At 33.5% G+C, this 17,272-nt stretch overlaps 1 protein-coding gene across 3 annotated transcripts in view; it reads right to left on the bottom strand.

Annotated features, from left to right (window-relative positions):
* BTAF1 (B-TFIID TATA-box binding protein associated factor 1) overlaps positions 1-17,272 on the bottom strand; it is a 109,921-nt gene that overhangs the window by 38,797 nt on the left and 53,852 nt on the right. For all 3 annotated transcript variants that reach the window (XM_031956041.1, XM_031956039.1, XM_031956040.1), the window contains exons 14-18: positions 14,502-14,622; positions 7,538-7,642; positions 3,916-4,065; positions 2,450-2,592; positions 1,069-1,243 (exon numbers count right to left, since the gene is read on the bottom strand). In XM_031956041.1, the coding sequence (XP_031811901.1) occupies positions 1,069-1,243; positions 2,450-2,592; positions 3,916-4,065; positions 7,538-7,642; positions 14,502-14,622 (694 nt within the window). The remainder of the gene's footprint in view (positions 1-1,068; positions 1,244-2,449; positions 2,593-3,915; positions 4,066-7,537; positions 7,643-14,501; positions 14,623-17,272) is intronic.

Below are 17,272 nucleotides of genomic sequence, written 5' to 3'. Positions count from 1 at the left end.
CTGAAAAGATTCTGGAATGGAAGCTATAAATTACATAAAAGCAATTCTTTTAAGTGACCATACATTTTTTTTTAAATAGGAAGAAAAATATGGTTCAAACTTACTTCCAGGTAAAGGATATATTTTAAATTAAGTTAACTATAGGGAGAAAAACAAGTTTCTAAATTTAACTGCACATTTTCTTCTCTTCTTCATGTCTCAAACAGAGCTGAAGTGGTCTCTCTGATGATAATGAGATTAGGCACGATATAGGTACCAAAAGAAAGGCCACACCCTCATGCAAGGGTCTATAAGCCAAAACTAACACATGCTGCTCAACACACAAGCTCAACTGCTTCTGTAGGATATTTTCTATGTCCTAAATAAAAAAATAGAAGGCTAAGCTGGAGCTTGGGATACTACACAACAGGACAGTTCTTTTTAGGCTTGGCTCTGACAATCAAGTGAAAGAGTATATGATTCACATAGCAAGTGTTAAACATTTAATTTTTCAAATGTCATTAATGGAATAAACAAAATAAGTAGGTACCACTTTTGAAATGCAAATGCAACAAAATTATCACACTTTTGATGTGTGGAGTTACTGATGAAATGGCTGGAAAGAATGTTTGGCAATATGAACACTTGGGATCCAAAGGAGAAATTTATTTTCCCTTGTGACCAAAAGATTATCCTAATGGGTTACCATGTATACCTACTGAAAAAATTTTAAACTTTTAATTGGACCTGAGAGGGACATGAAAGAATTATTAACATCAATGAGACTGAGTTAAACTTAAGTTTTTTTAAGGGGTCATTTCCTGACAATCTGAAAGATCATGTACTGAATTTGAATATGGATATAAATAGATTACTCATTTGAAGGACTGGGAGCCCTCTAAGTAGAAAGTTTAGGACTGGGGCAGCCATTTGGGGAAAAACAAAGATTAATCTACTCTAGTATGCATGTGGTAGCATCCATATAAAAACAGTAAACAGTCACACACAAAATTTTTTTTCTATTGTAAAAGGCAGGGTAAGTTCAAATGAAACTGATTACTTCAACTCAAAGATAGAGCAAGATCTTACCTTTTGTAAAGCAGCCCATTCACAGATTACTAAAGAAACACTAATCCTTTGCAAAGCAGATTTTGAGTTCAGGTGAAAAAGTAGCAAATGGCCAAGAGACTCAGCTGGTTTAATGTCTTGAGAAGCTACATTTACACTTGGATCACAAATATTGCAACAAAGTGCTCCTAACAACCTTGGGGAAGAAAAAAAAAATTGACACAATATTTACTCAAAAAGTAAATTTCCTTTAGCCTAGCTAGCTTTTTCCCCAAAGACTAGTATGATTGAAAGTATACCAGAGTAGAAATCAGAAGACAGAACTCTACCAATTGTTCTGTGCCCTTAAACAGGTTACCAATTTTCTGAATTTTAGTCTTGTCAATCAAGTAAGCCTTTATTAATCACCTACAATGTGCCAGGCACTGGGCTCAGCACTGAGAACACAAAGAAAGGGAAAAGTAACCCCTGCTCTCAAGGAGCTCAGTCTGGTAAGGGAGACAACACACAAACTACGCTGAACACACATTACAATAAAGGACAAGCAACTCTAAGATAAACTAGACATAATCAATAGAGAGAAGGCCCTAGCAATTAATGGAGATGAAGAAAAGGTTCTTGTAGACTGTGGGATTTAGTTGAAGCTTAAGAGAAGCCAAGGAAACCAGGTAGGTGGAGGTCAGAAGGGAGAGTTTCTGTGGGTGGGTAGGTAGGGAGGGGAAGAGGAGCCAGTAAAAACACTTAGATATTGAGAGATGAAAGCAGTGTCAATGGCTCACAGAACATTGGAGGAAAGGGGGGAGAGGAGTAGAGTGAAAAGAGACCAGACTAGAAAGGCCTTTACAAGCCAGGTAGGATTTCATGATTGATCCTGAAGGCAACAAGCTGAAGAGCAAACTGAAAAGGCAGGTGACATGGTCAAACTCTTTTTGCCAAAACATTCTAGTAGCTAAGTGGAAGGTGGATTAGAGTGGGGAGAGATTATAGTGGGGAGACTCAGTAGAAGACTAATGCTGCAGTCCAGTGTATGGTGATGAGAGCCTGTCTCAGAGTGGTGATGGTGAAGGAGGAGAAGAGAAAGTGTCATATCAGAAATGTACAAAGACAGAAACAAGAAGACTTGGCATCTGAATATGATGGGAGGAGGTGAAGGTAGAGTGAAGAGTTGATGACATTTAGTTTTTAAACTTGAGTGACTAAGAAGATAATGGTGTCCTTTATAATAAAAGAGAAGTTAGGAAAAGGGGTAGATTATGGGGAAAAGATAAAAAGTTCCATTTAAGATGTGTTACACAAAAATAAGGTGGTATTAGTTTCTTAAAAAAAAAAAAAAAAAAGATATTGATCTATTTTAAACCTCAACACCACTTTAAAAACAGTTTATTCTTCACTATCAACTTACTTGGCTGCCATCACTCTGGCCCGCATAACAACAAAATCTCTCATTGCAGGGTCTTCCATGATGCTATCTGCACCTGCAATATATTCTTGCAGTACTTCTTTGCTTTGGTTTTGACCCTGGCGCATTTTACCACCTGTTTTTTCCTAAGGAAACACAAAATACAAACAATGAAATATAGGGGTTGGTAGCTCTCACAAAATCAAGGAACTATAGAGTTGTAAGAGTTTCAGAAACCACCCAGTTCAACTCATACCTAAGAAAGAATCCCTATTCTAATATAGCTGAGGAGTGGTCATGTAGCCTTTGTTTAACTGCCTTCTAAGGTAATTTCATAGATCTTGGGATAGTGCTAATTGTTATACCAAGCTTCAATTTCTCTCTGAACCTCACCCACTGTCACTACTTCTTGACCCTTAATAACAAACGAAACCTTTGTCTTTTGCAAGAATCTCACCACATCTGTGTCTTTGTATTCTCAACTACTAACAGAACCTGGTGAAGATCTGATTTGTAGAAATGCTTTAATATCTAATGTTCCCTCCCCCTCCAGAATATAATAAGATTAGCCCTTAAAGTACCTGAAGATAGTTACCATCTCTATTCTACGTCTTTTCTTTTCCAGATTTTTCTTTAGCATGAGTTCAATGCCTTTCACCAGCCTAGCTGCCCTCCTCTGGACATTCCTCAGATCATAAAGTCCTTTTTTCATTGTGATTCCCAGAATAAACACAACACTCCCAATCTTATCAGAACTGAACCAAGTAAAATGGGAATGCAGGCTGAGAAGACAAAAAGATTGGTGGCCATACTATCCTGCTGATTACTATTGAATCATCAGGCCACTAAAAACATCCAGATCTTCTCCAGACAAAACTATCTAATCATAATTCCAACATGTTTTATGTTTTGAATATTTATGACAGAGTTTAGATGTATTCCTAATAAAACTTATTAGCTTGGGTTCAATGTTCTAGATTGCCAAGATCTTTTTGAATCGTAATGTACGCATTCTTCTTAGCTATTCTCCCTAGTTTTGTGTCACCTGCAAATTTGATAAGGATATTTTGATAAGGATATTGTTTATACATTCATCTAAGTCAGTAATAAGATTGTTCAACAGATTCTGAACCAAACATAGAAGGTAACATTGAATCATTAAGTAATTATTCTTTGAGTCAATCCATTCAAACAGTTTCAAAACCATTAAAATAAACAGTATCTTCTGGTCTACATTGTTCCATTTCTTTCTTACCCTTACTCCCATAAAAACAATATGAAATACTTTATCAAATACTTTACTAAAGTTTAAGAATATATACTATCTTCTTGAAAGCATTGCTTAGAGTAATGTATCTTTAAATCTAAATAAGAGAAATCCTTTCTAGTAAGATATTTAGTGTTTACATAATTAGGAAAAATTATAAATACAAGATTAAATGGATATTTTTAGATCATCTTACTCTTACCTTAGATCTGGATTTTACCTCCAGCAACATATTTAAATCAATAGGTAAATGGGAAGGCTGCATCATTAAGCAAAGCCAGGCACCCATCCAGGGACAAGCTGCTGCCACTACATATTGTACTGAAGCCTTGCTCAACAGTTCCATCCACACCTAAACAGTGAAATAAGAGGAAAAATTTTTTCAATGAAATCCAACAATTAAGGACTAAAAGTTCAATGCTTATTCTTGGGACCATGTGAAGGGTGGGAAAAAGCATGCAGATAATGGTACTAATTTTAAAAATTGACAAAAAAGGCATAATTTTAAAATCTTAATTTTTAAAATGTAAAACTTTACATATTGAATAAATTTTTAAAAGGTGAAAAGCACAAAGAACTTCAAAGCTGTGCAGTAGGAGCCTTAGAATCTGAGGATGTGAGTTCATTTTACTTCTCTATTTCCTCATCTATAGAACTAAGGATTTGGAAATGTCTACATTGATGATCTTATGACTTCAATATAACTTCATGCAAATGATTAGGAAAAACCATAACCATCTAAGCAATTCAAGTACCAAAAAATGTTACATTCAACTGTGAAAAATTTTTTGCACATAATAACAAAATTTGGTGCTACACTAGTTTTGTATTAAAGACCAAATTATCTTAAAACTTAAAGACATACCCTACTTGATTTTTTCTGTTAAATTTTGATGTTATAATATTCTAAGTGACTAAAATATGAATATATAACTCATCTTATGCAATCAGGCATCATCTTTGTAGCTTAAAATTATTATGTCCATAAGCCATTTCTTGAGTCAGAGCTGCATGAGAAAAATAGTACCAGCATTAAGTTTAAGCTAGGATATTGTACCCATAGAACTGATTCTTGAGTTGTGACCTAGACATTGCTCATAAATGTTACTGAATAATTTACTTTGCTCTTGCTTTGAAAGGGACTAATTTGTTGTGTATGGTATTTAAAAGGTTGAAGAACGACAATTCAGACCCTAAGCTATCAGAATGGGATGAAAATGCATTTGTGAGCAAAAAAATTCAATCAAAACATTTGTTTAATTCCAATAATGTGCGGTACATAGTGCTGGATTTAATTTAGTTTTAGTCCTCATACTATTTATAGTCTAATATTGAAAACAGAAATAACATTAATAAATGATAAGTGAGAACAAATAAAATATTGAGAAAGGTCCAGGAGAGACACAGAACTAAAGAAATGGAATTAGGAAAGGTTTCATGGAAAAATAGGTCATCTGAGATAGGCTTTGAAGGAAGAGTAATAATTCAAAACATGTATTCATTCATTCATCCCTGTGTATATTATGGAGGGAATGCTAAGTTAAGGAAACAGTGTGAGGAAAGGCTTAGAAGTAGAAAATTTATATTGAGGGAAAAGAAGTAGAAAGAGAATATAAGGGAATTTGGCTGGCGTCCAAAATACATTGAGAAGAGTAGTATTAGGCCAGGAAAAGAAGGTGGAAGAACTACCCTGCTGAGCTAACCTTACTACAAGGCTTTGAACACAGAAATGATATGACCAGATTTCTACATAAGACAATTAGCCTGACAGAAAATCTTAGAAGAATAAAAAAGGGTTAGGGAAACAATAATTAACTCATTTTAGGTTCAGTTTGAGTGGCAACAGATATGTGGGTACACCACTTAGTAAAGAACCTGGCAAACAGGTTTTTGTAAATGCTCTTGGACTGCCTGATTAGGTGAAATTGTCTTACAGGGCAGGAAGGACAGATTAAAGTCATCTACATATGGGTAACCATTGAAGTAACAGGAGTAAATGGTATTTCTAAGGAAAAGAATAGCTGACCTTAAAATTTATGGGAAAGAAACCTTTAAAATTCCTACAAATGTGTACACGTATAAAATATTCTACTTTATCCTACAATCTAGGAAAGGTATAATTGGAAAGGCAAAATTCCATATGAAAGATAAGGCTCCAGGTGAAAAAAGTACATATATATTAGATAAAATTATGCCTGTAAATATGTCATATACTATTAGACATGGCTAATAAATTGATCAGCTTTGTTGAAATGTCCCTTTTTTCTTCTTTCATTTTTAAAAATCTTTGTATACAAGATGGCTTTCTTGGTGGGCAGAAATATATTCAGAAATGAATGTTATATTTTTAAAAAGGTATCAATATAAATGGGTCCTATCTTACCTAAACCAAAAAGTATTGCAGATCTACATTCTACGAAAAGAGATCATCCCCCCATGCACAAAGTCATGATCATAAAGATAAGAAAAAATTCCAAGATGAAGATTAAAAGAGTGGGAAGTCAAGATACCACTACACATACCCACTAATGAAAACACCAAAAAATCCAAAAAAACTCAAGATCAGGTAACAAAAAAAAATACTCCCCTACTCTTTTCTCTTCTCCTCCCTACCAAGTCTAAAAAGAATAAAAAGCTGAAAATTAGACTACAGAGTATCTATCCCATTAATGCTTCATGTGGCAAGTACAGACACTCTTATGGATTGTTCCCATTTGGAGAAAAAAGTTAGCAGCCAGGTGGGGACCAAAGAAAATCATCTGTAACTTTCATCAGAATCAATCTGTAATAAAAAGTGTATTTTTGCCATTGTTAAAAGCAAGTGAAACCAAATTAATTTAATTCTGTGTATTATCTCTGCTAAGGGGAAAACACCACCTCACCAGCAATTCTGAAAGTAGAGCTAAACATCTTATTTACTTTGTCAAAGTTGGACATAGTACTACTTCCTGCCTAGATACAAGCTAGGTTTTCACCATACCAAAACAACTCCTTTTAGATATTTAATAAGCGTGAGATCTAAACTTTGGAGTATTAATTGAAGCAAAACAAAGAATAAATCATCTACTTAGAAAATTATAGATTTTTCATAATACAAAGGAAAAAAAAACCATCAGTTCTGCTGACATAAGAGTATTAAATGCAGAGCATATTATGAGTACAGCATATAGAATACATGTATATGTAACATTACATGCATGTGTGTGGATATAAAAAAGGTCATAGGGAAGATCAGAAGGTAGTTTTCAAGCACTAGTGAAACTTATGGCAACAGCTTATTTTTCAACCCAAAGTTGAAAAAGTAGTTTATTTGCTATGCTCAGAGAAACAAAAATGCTCTTGTACTAGTTCATTATCATGGTGTTCAAAGAACAGATTTCATCACTAAATAAGAATCAGAAGACTAAAGTTCTGGCCCCAGCTCCACCACTGTGGGGCCTTGAATAAGTTACATCTTCTGAAAGATCTTATTTCTAACTGTTGAGAAGATGGTCAATATCTATCTATTAAGTTGTTATGAGAATCCAATAAGATTATTAAATGTGAAAGTGCTCTAGGGAAAAGGACTCCCCAAATATAAAGGATGATAGTGATGATGAGGTGATGATTTTAATAGTCTTTGTAGTGAGAGCAATAAAGATGTGAAGCCTCTTATCCCATTACTTGCATATCTGTGAAACACTTACCTGTTCTGGCTATGAGGAACCTAAATACATCTTAGGATTTTCAAATGTGTTTTTAAAAATTCTATAATAGCACAACAATTTTTAAAGCTTAAGTATGAAAAATAAAGACAGAGAAAAGAAGAATTATTCATTAAATACCTTGTGGATAAGGTCCAGAATTTCTTGGCTGCTTTCCAAAATACAAAACTGAAAAATATGCCGCAGCATATCCTGTAGGATAGGTGTTAACCACGATGAAGAACTCTGAAAACAAAGAATTAAAGGTTTAGTATAAATGTTTGTATTTTAAAATGTTCTAGTATGATGAATTTCTTGAAGGATGAAAGTTGGTAGTGGTATAGTATGTGTGCACACATACTCATACCTTCACAAACAAATGAGTACAATCACATACACTGATATTATGAAAGGTTTGGAATTTTGCCAGTCACTTAACAGAAATGAGCTTACAATGCAAGATTAAACAACTTTATTTACTAGGCTCCACTGAGTACAAAATGAATTTGACATGAGGATACACATCAAATCACAACAAGGCATATGTTTTATTAATTCTAGTCATGTGATAATATAGGATGAATAATCTGTAATGGTCAAGGAAAGTCACTGAACTGACAATTACAATAAAACCTTCTCAGAAGGCATAGGTCACAAAGCCAGGACTTTTTAGTGAAAATCAGAAATAAGCACAGACTTCAATTAGAAAGCATTAAGATTTCCAACTAGAAGAGTAGGAAAGCTGAATAATGATAATCTTTTTAGCAGACAACTCAAGAATCAAGCTTGTAAAATAGCATCAACTTCTTCCTTCTGAACAAAAAGGAAGACAGATGAAGGAAAACCAAGATCTAAGCAACTTCCATCATTCTCACTGGTAATTTGACTTATCAGGACACAATAAGCTATAGACACCCAGCAGTGGTACATTAAATGAGTTAAAATGAGTTTTAACTTGCTCTAATTCATGAAGAGAGAAAGATACAGAGAGAGAGATGAAAGAGAGAGAGAAAAGAGAAGAGACAGAGTATTAGTTGAAGGATAGAAGTTTTTTCTTTCTTTCTTCCCACCAAGGAGTAAAACAGAACTTAAAAGACTTCAACAACAAAAAAAATCTAGACAAATAAGTATTATTGTAATTTTCTCAAGCTTACAACCTCATGGTCAGCCTTATCTTCCTTCCCATAATAGACATTATCCAGCTCATTATTAGACGAAAAAAGTTTTTCATATTGCAATCAATTAACTATAGATTTCTATTTCTCAGGGCTATATTTAATGAAGGGCATAGAAAAGAGGAAGCAATTATGGTTTCACTAGTACTCTGTACTACTCAGATCATTCTAGAATATTTTATGTTCTATTTTGGATACCACATTTTAGTTAGAAAACAATCATATTCTAAATACTTTTCTCTATACTTCTCAAAAATAGCACCTGTCTGAGCTTCTATTATTCTTCCAATCTCTCACTCTGGAATGTTGGTATTCTTCTTGAATCTTCATTCTTTTCTTAGACTAAATAAACAATCAATTGACAAATCTTGCCATATCTAACTTGAACGTGTCACACTTATGTCCTGTTCTCTCTATTCACACAGCTTAAGTCATCTTAATTCATGTCCTTATCATAATTCTCCTATGGTCCAAAATATCTTCCATACAGCTACCAAAGTGATTTTTTGCTTAAGCATAGATCTGACCATGTCATTCCCTTACCCAATAAAATTTAATGATTCCCTAGTTATTATACCTGGTTCAGGATTCAATACAAATTTATTTGCTTAGCTTTTATGTCTTCACAATTCAACTCCAGCCTATTATTCTATTTCCTTTACTCTATGGTTCAATCAAAAGGGCCTTCTCTGTGTTTCTTGTAAATCACACTCCATTTTATCATTGTGCCTTTATATTGGCTGCCCCCATGCTTAGAATGTATTCCTTCCTCACCTCTGCCTCAGACAATTTTTCTTCCTTCAAGTTGTAGGTCTAGAACTAACTTCTATGTGAAGCCTTTCCTGATTTCATTAGTGGCTTCTAGTTTGTTTATAATGACTTTATATTTATTTTGCATATATGGGTATGTACTGTTGAGAGAAAGGATTATTTCCTTCTAGATCTGAGATCATCAGGTAGCCTGACAGTTTCTGGCACATAAACTAATGCTTAATAAATATTAGTTGACTGACTGGACACCGTTTCTAAAACATAGCAAGAAGGAAATGTGTAGTGTAGAAAATCTTATCAAGTAAAGTATACTAGAAAGAGATGAGGATTCTTAGTCTAGAAAAAAATTTGGGGGGGAAGAAAAGGGAGGGGAAGGAGGGCAAGGTAAAGGAACATGATAAGTTATCTAATATCTAAAAAGCTGCTGAAGATATTCATTTTATTATATTTGGTTTAAGAAGTCAGAACTGGGACCATGAGAAGCAATTAGAAGCAAGTTTTTTGAGGGTGGGTGGGAGGGGTTCAATGTAAAACTGAACTTTCTAAAAACAAGAGCTTCCCACAAAAAGAATGGATTATTTTTTGAAATGAGCTTCCCATCAGTACAATTATGGATTAATGTGTAGTTAGTAAATTAGATTAGATAGCCTTTTACAGCTCTTAGAACTCTGTTTCATTAAAATTTTAAGATTTCATAGAGCTCTTTTTCTTGTATTTTTGTCCTTAAACTTTTAAACCACTTATTAATGCTTGTTTTGTGATTTTAGTGAATACATTTTACTTAGAAAAACAAAATTAATGTCACTAAAAACCTACCTTTCAGTATTAATTTATGCTATTTAATATGAAATTATAACTACTTCAACCAGTAACAAAAAACTTAAATTGCAGATACACAGTCCCCAGGGCCAATACCAAGGCCAAGTGGTGGATATAAATTCTTCTACTCAAAAGTTATATGTTGGACTCAGATGGAAGGGGGATCATGGAAATAATTTAGTTCAATCTACTTATTTTATAGATAAGGAAATATCAAAGCTGTCAGTAGCTGTCTAAAAACAATGAACAAATATTTATTAAGCACCTACCATCTGTCAGAATAAAACATGCATAAAACATGAAACAGACCCTGCCCTAATGGAGTTTATAAATTATCAGGTGGGAGGGAAGGGGCCAAAAGGGGAAGGAATGGTCTCCTTCTGACTCCTAGATCCTCAAACCTCCACATAAGGAACTGAAATTTTCCTCCTCTATTTCTGTCCTAAAAGTGGATTAGTTCAAATGATGAGTTACCTGGCTTTCTTTCTGATATTTCTAAGAACCATTTATTACTGGTTTTGGAGTTCTTTTCTCAGGTAGTAATGATTTTATGGGGTAGAGAGGAGGAAGAAAAGGCATCCATTTCCAAGTTAACATTCTTTATCTTACTTGATACTCTTTTCTATTTCTTAAAGATGGCAAGGAATATTCTAACATTCTGAATATAAAAATCTCCAGGTAGGATTCCCTTTCCTGAAATGCACTGGACTGATGAAAGGAGTAAAGGCCAACAGATTTTCACCATATTTCATCCATCTGGCCTTGAGGCAACTGAAATATTGGTAAGTTTAAGGCCTTATTCCTTTCCGTAAGATCAGTAGATATGTTAGTCTAGTATTTCAAATATTAGTGGGCTGTGGTAAGTAATCAAACAGGGTACCTCTGTTCCATTTCATTCCTGAATATAGGAAACACCCATTTTTCAGCATTAAGCATTTTATCACTTGATTCTACACTGCTTAACAAATACCTAATACTTCACTTTTCATCCCCTGTATTCATTCAAATGCTGAAAAAATTGAACAAATTTAAACAGATAAATATAACAATGAATGTAAACTTCTCATAAGTCACTTTTTGACATGGTTTTCGGGAGAGTATTTTCTTTTGTGGCCAGAGCAAAACTCTTAATTAAGTTTACTACTTAGTCTGTATAACCACATCATGCATGTTAATTCTCTTATATCAAAAACTAAGCAAGCCATACATTCCAACACAAGAACACATATGTCTGCATGCTAATGAAAACTAAGAATGACCTTAAAGGAAATGCCAAGGATAGCAAAAATGAACTAAATGACTATGTGACAAATGAAATAGAAAAATCTGACCACTGAAACTTGGGTAAGAGTGTGGCAAACCAAAATCCAAGTCCACTTCTTTCTGGATCCAAGTTTCAAATTCTTTTCAGAATAGTTGGTTATCATCAACATTAATCATTCATTTACTCATTCAACAAATGTTAATTTTCTATTATGTTAGATACTGGAAATACAAAGATAAAAAATGACAATATACCCTCAGAGACCCCATGTTCTAGTTGGGGGGAAAAAAAGACACATAAAAGACTAATTCAGATTTGAAAATAATGGCCAAGGAAAGGTTAGAGGTATAACATGTAAGACAAAAAAGTGAAAAACCAAGAAAGGCTTCATAAAGGAAGTAGAACAAGGCTGGTCTTGAAATAACCAAAGAACAATGGCTAAATGTTTGCAGTGTACAAGGCACAATGTTAAGAACGAGAGATACAAAGAAAAAAATAAAACTAGTCTCTGCCTTCAAGGACTTGACATTCTAAGAGGAAACAATATATGTATAAGTAGGTACATATTCAATATGTATAAAATAGATGAAAGTTAATTTTACAGAGAAAGATGGCCTGTAGAAGGTCTTGAATTTAGTTTGAAGGAAGTTGAGGAATCTTAAGAGTTATGGATGAGAAGGGAAAACATTCTAGGGATGAGGGGCAAGTCACAGCAAAGGCACAGAGTTACAAGAAATGGTGTGCCATATGTGAAGAATATGGGAAAAAAATGGAAGGATCAATGTATTTTAAGAAAGGACAAGAAGAACTAGGGACTTCTAAAACCAATGAATTTATACACTACCACAGTAATAATATCTTACTTATCAAACTTCTGGAAACCACAACTAACAATCAACCAATCTATCCGATTAAATGCTTACTTATATGCCAGGCACTTCCTTGATAAAAAAGAGTTACCTGGTCAAGAAATTAACAGGGAAGTCACTGGAGTTTACTGATGGGAGATTAGGAAAAGAAATCATAATATACAGAATAATCACTGTGGTAGTTGGAGATGGAATTGGGAGAGATTTGAGGAAGAGATGTCAAGGAAGTACTAAACTAGGGTGGTACCTGTATCAGTTGAGAAAAGATGAAGCAAATGATTGAATAAGAAAATGCCAAAGTGAAGAGTTGAAGATGATGTTGATGTTGAGTACCTGGCAAAGTACCTGGGTAGAAGGCGGAATCCCCTACAGTTAAAAAGAAGCTTGGAAAAAGAGGAAAGTAGGGAGATGAAAATAAATTGTTTTGGGCATGCTGAATTTAATCTTACAACAGGATATCCAGTTTGAGATGTCCACGAACAGATAGAGATATGCAATTATAACTCGGTAGAGAAACTTGGGCTAGCATCATTTGCAGAGAAATGATAACTGAACCCATGAAAAATGATATCATCAATTGAAACAGTAAAGTGGGAGAAGAGAAAAGAGACTAGAACAGAGCCCTGAGGAATTACTATAGTTGGTGGGGAAGACCTGTATGAAGATAGAGCAAAGTAAATAAGAGAAGAACTAACATAATAGAAAAAAACAATTAGTAAATGCATTCATTTACATGAGAAAACAGATAAAATGCTTTGCAGAGTGCCATAAATGTTAGCTATTATTATTTATGCAAAGTAAAACTTAGATTTAATAAATATTTAAATTCCATGATCACCAAGAAGTCAATCAACTACCAACAAATTCATGAAGTTAACATTTAGTTAACACACAGAAATTATATACATAAAAATTACATGCCACATCCAGTATGATGGAAAAACAATTTAGAAATAATATACTAACTTTATTATTGTTGTTCTTTTCTAGTACATTATGCTAAGAAACTATGAGTGCTAATACACACAAACATATATACTTATACACATTTGTGTAACAGATATTTCTTGTAAAATAAGAATAGCTCATTTAAAAAGATAAAAGTAAAAAGACTGAGAAAATTCAGAAGTATGCAGAGAAATGATAAAGATGTTAAATCCTAAGTAGGCTTAATTCATGAAAAATGAGAGGTTAGAATTTTAAATCACAGCTGAACGATGAATTTCTGAGTGTTAGGGAATCAATTCCAATTTTCAATATAACTTGGGAAAGACAATACTAAAGTGCCAATGCCAAAAGGTTTTTGTCAATGTATTTTGAGAAAGGGCAAGAAGAACTAGGGGCCCCTAAAACCAGTGAATTTATATTATATCACAATAATAACACCATACTTATCAAATTTCAAAAAATCCCAACTATCTATCAACCATTAAATGCTAACATATGCTAGACACTTCCTTAAATATCATCAGAAAAGTATGAGGAAAAGGGTTTCTGTTTACTGAAGCAAGTAGTTATCAAAAAGCCTGGGACAGTTAGGCATAAAAATAAGACAAATTTAAAAAGCAGAGTTGAGAAAAGTGAAAATTGACTGGTAAGGAGTAAAAGACAGAAAATTTTCAAAGATTTACTATTAGGCAATACAAAGATAATAAGAAACAGAATTTGTATTAGTCAGTTGCCTATTCATGGAAATTAATATGATACAAAAGTGTTTGGTTAAGACAATTTTTTTTACATTTGCCAAAGGCTTTTGGCTACAATATCCACTAATTTTTAAAAGACAAATTCAAGTAAAACATACAATGCAACCAATTACTGTACAAAAATAGAGCCTCTATAACTCATCAACCCATCTATATTCTTTTGAGTATGTTATAGTTTCAAAGTATTTTTTTTAGCTTTTTTTTTTTTTTTTTAAGGCTAAGTCCAGTTTCCCATTCTGCTCCTCCACCTCCCTCCACCAACATCCCCTCCATTCCCCCCAAGTACAGTTAACTCCTAAGAGAGTATGAATTAAATAATGGGACTGATAGAGAAGAGTTACTTAACAAAAACCTTTCTATATACTCCATACTACTGCTGCCAAACACTACTTCCTACTTACAGTAGAGGTATGTAGCAAAAGTGAGCAGCTGATAGCCAGGTAAGTCAAGTGGGATTCTTTTAAACTATCAAAGATGTTTCATACAATGATTAGTTCTTACCTGGTCCTGTGTTGACAATAATGTAAATAGCGTTTCCAATGCTGCTCTTCGAACTGATGATATAGTGTGATGCAAAAATGGCCAAACACGTGGTACTAAAACTGTAAGTGACTGTTGGATACTGATAAAGAAGATGTAAATTAATCTTACTCATACATATTCTTGATAAATAAGAATCCATATTAGTTTCATTTATATATGGACTTCATAATATTAACATTTTTTTTTCTCATGAACCTGAATCAATTTTTAAAATGTAAGGTTTTTATCTGTACAACCATCATTCAACTCAATAGCACCATAGTACCATATAAGCATAAAAAACAAGGTCATAGAGATGGATACAAATGGCATTAGGCTCTTCTTTGGCACTGATGCTGTTAAGATTGTTTTGTTTTGTTTTGTTTTGTTTAAGTTCTTTTCTCATTATGTCAATTTTTTCCCATTCTGAAAAATCAGGCATTTAACAACAATGGGATTAGTTAATGGCATCATAGCTGTCAATTATGCATTCCCACTTTGCTATTCCTGTGACTCCAACAAATATAGCTGTGTATATTCTCTATTGAGGAGGCATTACTCTATTATCACATAGGTAGAATGTAGGAGATGCAGCATTTCTCAACTGTATCACCAGGGTAAGTGTTCTTGAATTAGGGAATCTTAAATAATATCTCCTTGCTGATCTCTGGTTAAGTAGAGAAATAAAGCCAAAGCCACCTGTTATCACAGGTTCTCCTTTATAATCTATAAACTGGCTGACATATGTAGAGAAAGATACTCTCTTACATTTCAGAGTGATTTATAGAAATTGGCTGGATTTAGGAAATTGTGGATCATGCAGAGGTAGGTGTGCTGGTAAAATCTTTAGCAACTGGCTGTTCGGCTGTTCAGGGGAAAAGTGTGTGAGGAGAAACCCTATATGCAATACACAGTTAAGTTTAATCTGCATTATTACATTTTCTTCTTTGTAAGCCTAAACATCAAAATAAATAAATGTGCCAGTTTCTGGGGTGTAAAAGCTCTCATTGAAAATGTACTGAAAAATCAGTTCAAATATATCATCAGGTCTGTATTACTATATGAGGTGTTCACCCTTTTAAAGAAAGTTTAAGTAAATGGTGGCAAATTAATACCAATTTCATGGTTCTTTTTGGTTCTTTGTTTAAACGAGTTCATCTCTGACTGCTATTTTTCACTAACTGACCCTTCTGTTTTTTGTAGGGCCAGTGTTTCCTCTACTTTTTATATACCAAAGTTATTTATATGTAAAATTTAATAACATTATACATATATATATATATACACAAATAAACATGCAGACACAAAACAGACTTAAGAACACAGAAACAGCAGTTTTTGTTAACAGTGCAATCGGTCATGCTGGATACAATTTTTAAAGCATGCTGCATTTCTTTTTATGTAGGTTGGTAGTTAGCTGCCACCTAAAAAATATCATATCAGAGAAAGATGAAATTTACTAATAAAACATTTGTTGAGAAAAACTGATGGAAAGCGAACTCGAGTTTACAAAAGTTTCACTCATTAGCTCCATTTCCTCCTATTATTAGACTAGCCTTTTTTGTACTTTAATTAACTGACAATAAAATAAGGACAAAATTTCTTCCTCTATAATGCTTCTGATGGAAGGAGTGTTACACCTCACTAGTGGAATCTTCTTCCTTTTTTTTTTTTTTTTTTTTTTTTAAATAAATAAATGGAGATCCAAAAACCCTGCAGGCTTTGCTTGAGGTCACACAGCCAGAACGAAATGCTTGTTCTATACGACTCCAACATTTGGCAATTAAGGACAATTTCCCTTTTCCTGGCTTCTTTCTGTAGCACTTACTTTGTGACCCCAGCAGCTGCACTTTTTACTTAATCTGATGCCAACATTAGGGACTATTTATAGGATTCTACTGTTTGATCACTTCTATGCCATTCTGTTATAGTTTATGCAAATCTCATTTTCAATTAAAAGTCTAATTTTAATGCAAGTGTCTTGGGAATAAATATGGGCTGATCAGTAGCCAATAAGGGGTACTTTATGACTTCTATGTAAATGTTATAGCCAATAAGATTTATTTTTTTTCTTCCAATCTTTTTTTTTAGCTCTGTTCATATCAACAGAGTAGATTAAGCTTTCCATTGATGTATAAGAGACTAGGCTAAAAGACCAGTAAACATTGGACTAATAGCTAAACCTCATTTTAATTTTCAGATGCAGTATCTTAGAGAAGCTTTACAATTTTGGCATGCTTTGATCTTTAGTATAATTTGGGGCACTTGAACATTAAGGTAAAATAACTTTCTACTGTTCTAACAAAAACCAGTCACAGAAGTAAAAGATGAAAAGGTAGATGAGACTTGTAATACTAAAGAAAAGCTAACTGATAAATTATACAAAAAGCCAAACCATTGTTATTCTATGATAAAATAGTTATAAAAGTGCATCAATCCATGGATAATTGTAACATTTAAAAAACTGTTACATTAATGAATAAACCACAACTTCACCAATGAGGAGTAAAACAGAATAGACAAAATAAAGAATTGTACAATTCAAATGTGTATAAAAAGGTCAAGGATGTGTCTTCTTTTCTTTAACACTCTTGCTCCAACCATCCTTAACAGTTGCATTGTATTTCCTGGCAGTGCCTCCTAATATAATAAATTCTTTGACTACACAGTAGTTCTTCCATTCTTAGAAGATTTTAAATTCAATGAAAATGCATTTAATATCTTACTAAGGATCTATCAAGAACAATTAC

This window comes from Sarcophilus harrisii, chromosome 2, assembly GCF_902635505.1.
Source record: "Sarcophilus harrisii chromosome 2, mSarHar1.11, whole genome shotgun sequence".
NCBI classification, from domain to species: Eukaryota; Metazoa; Chordata; class Mammalia; order Dasyuromorphia; family Dasyuridae; genus Sarcophilus; species Sarcophilus harrisii.
Note: the sequence above shows the minus strand (reverse complement) of the source record. Positions and strands in the feature narration are given on the sequence as shown.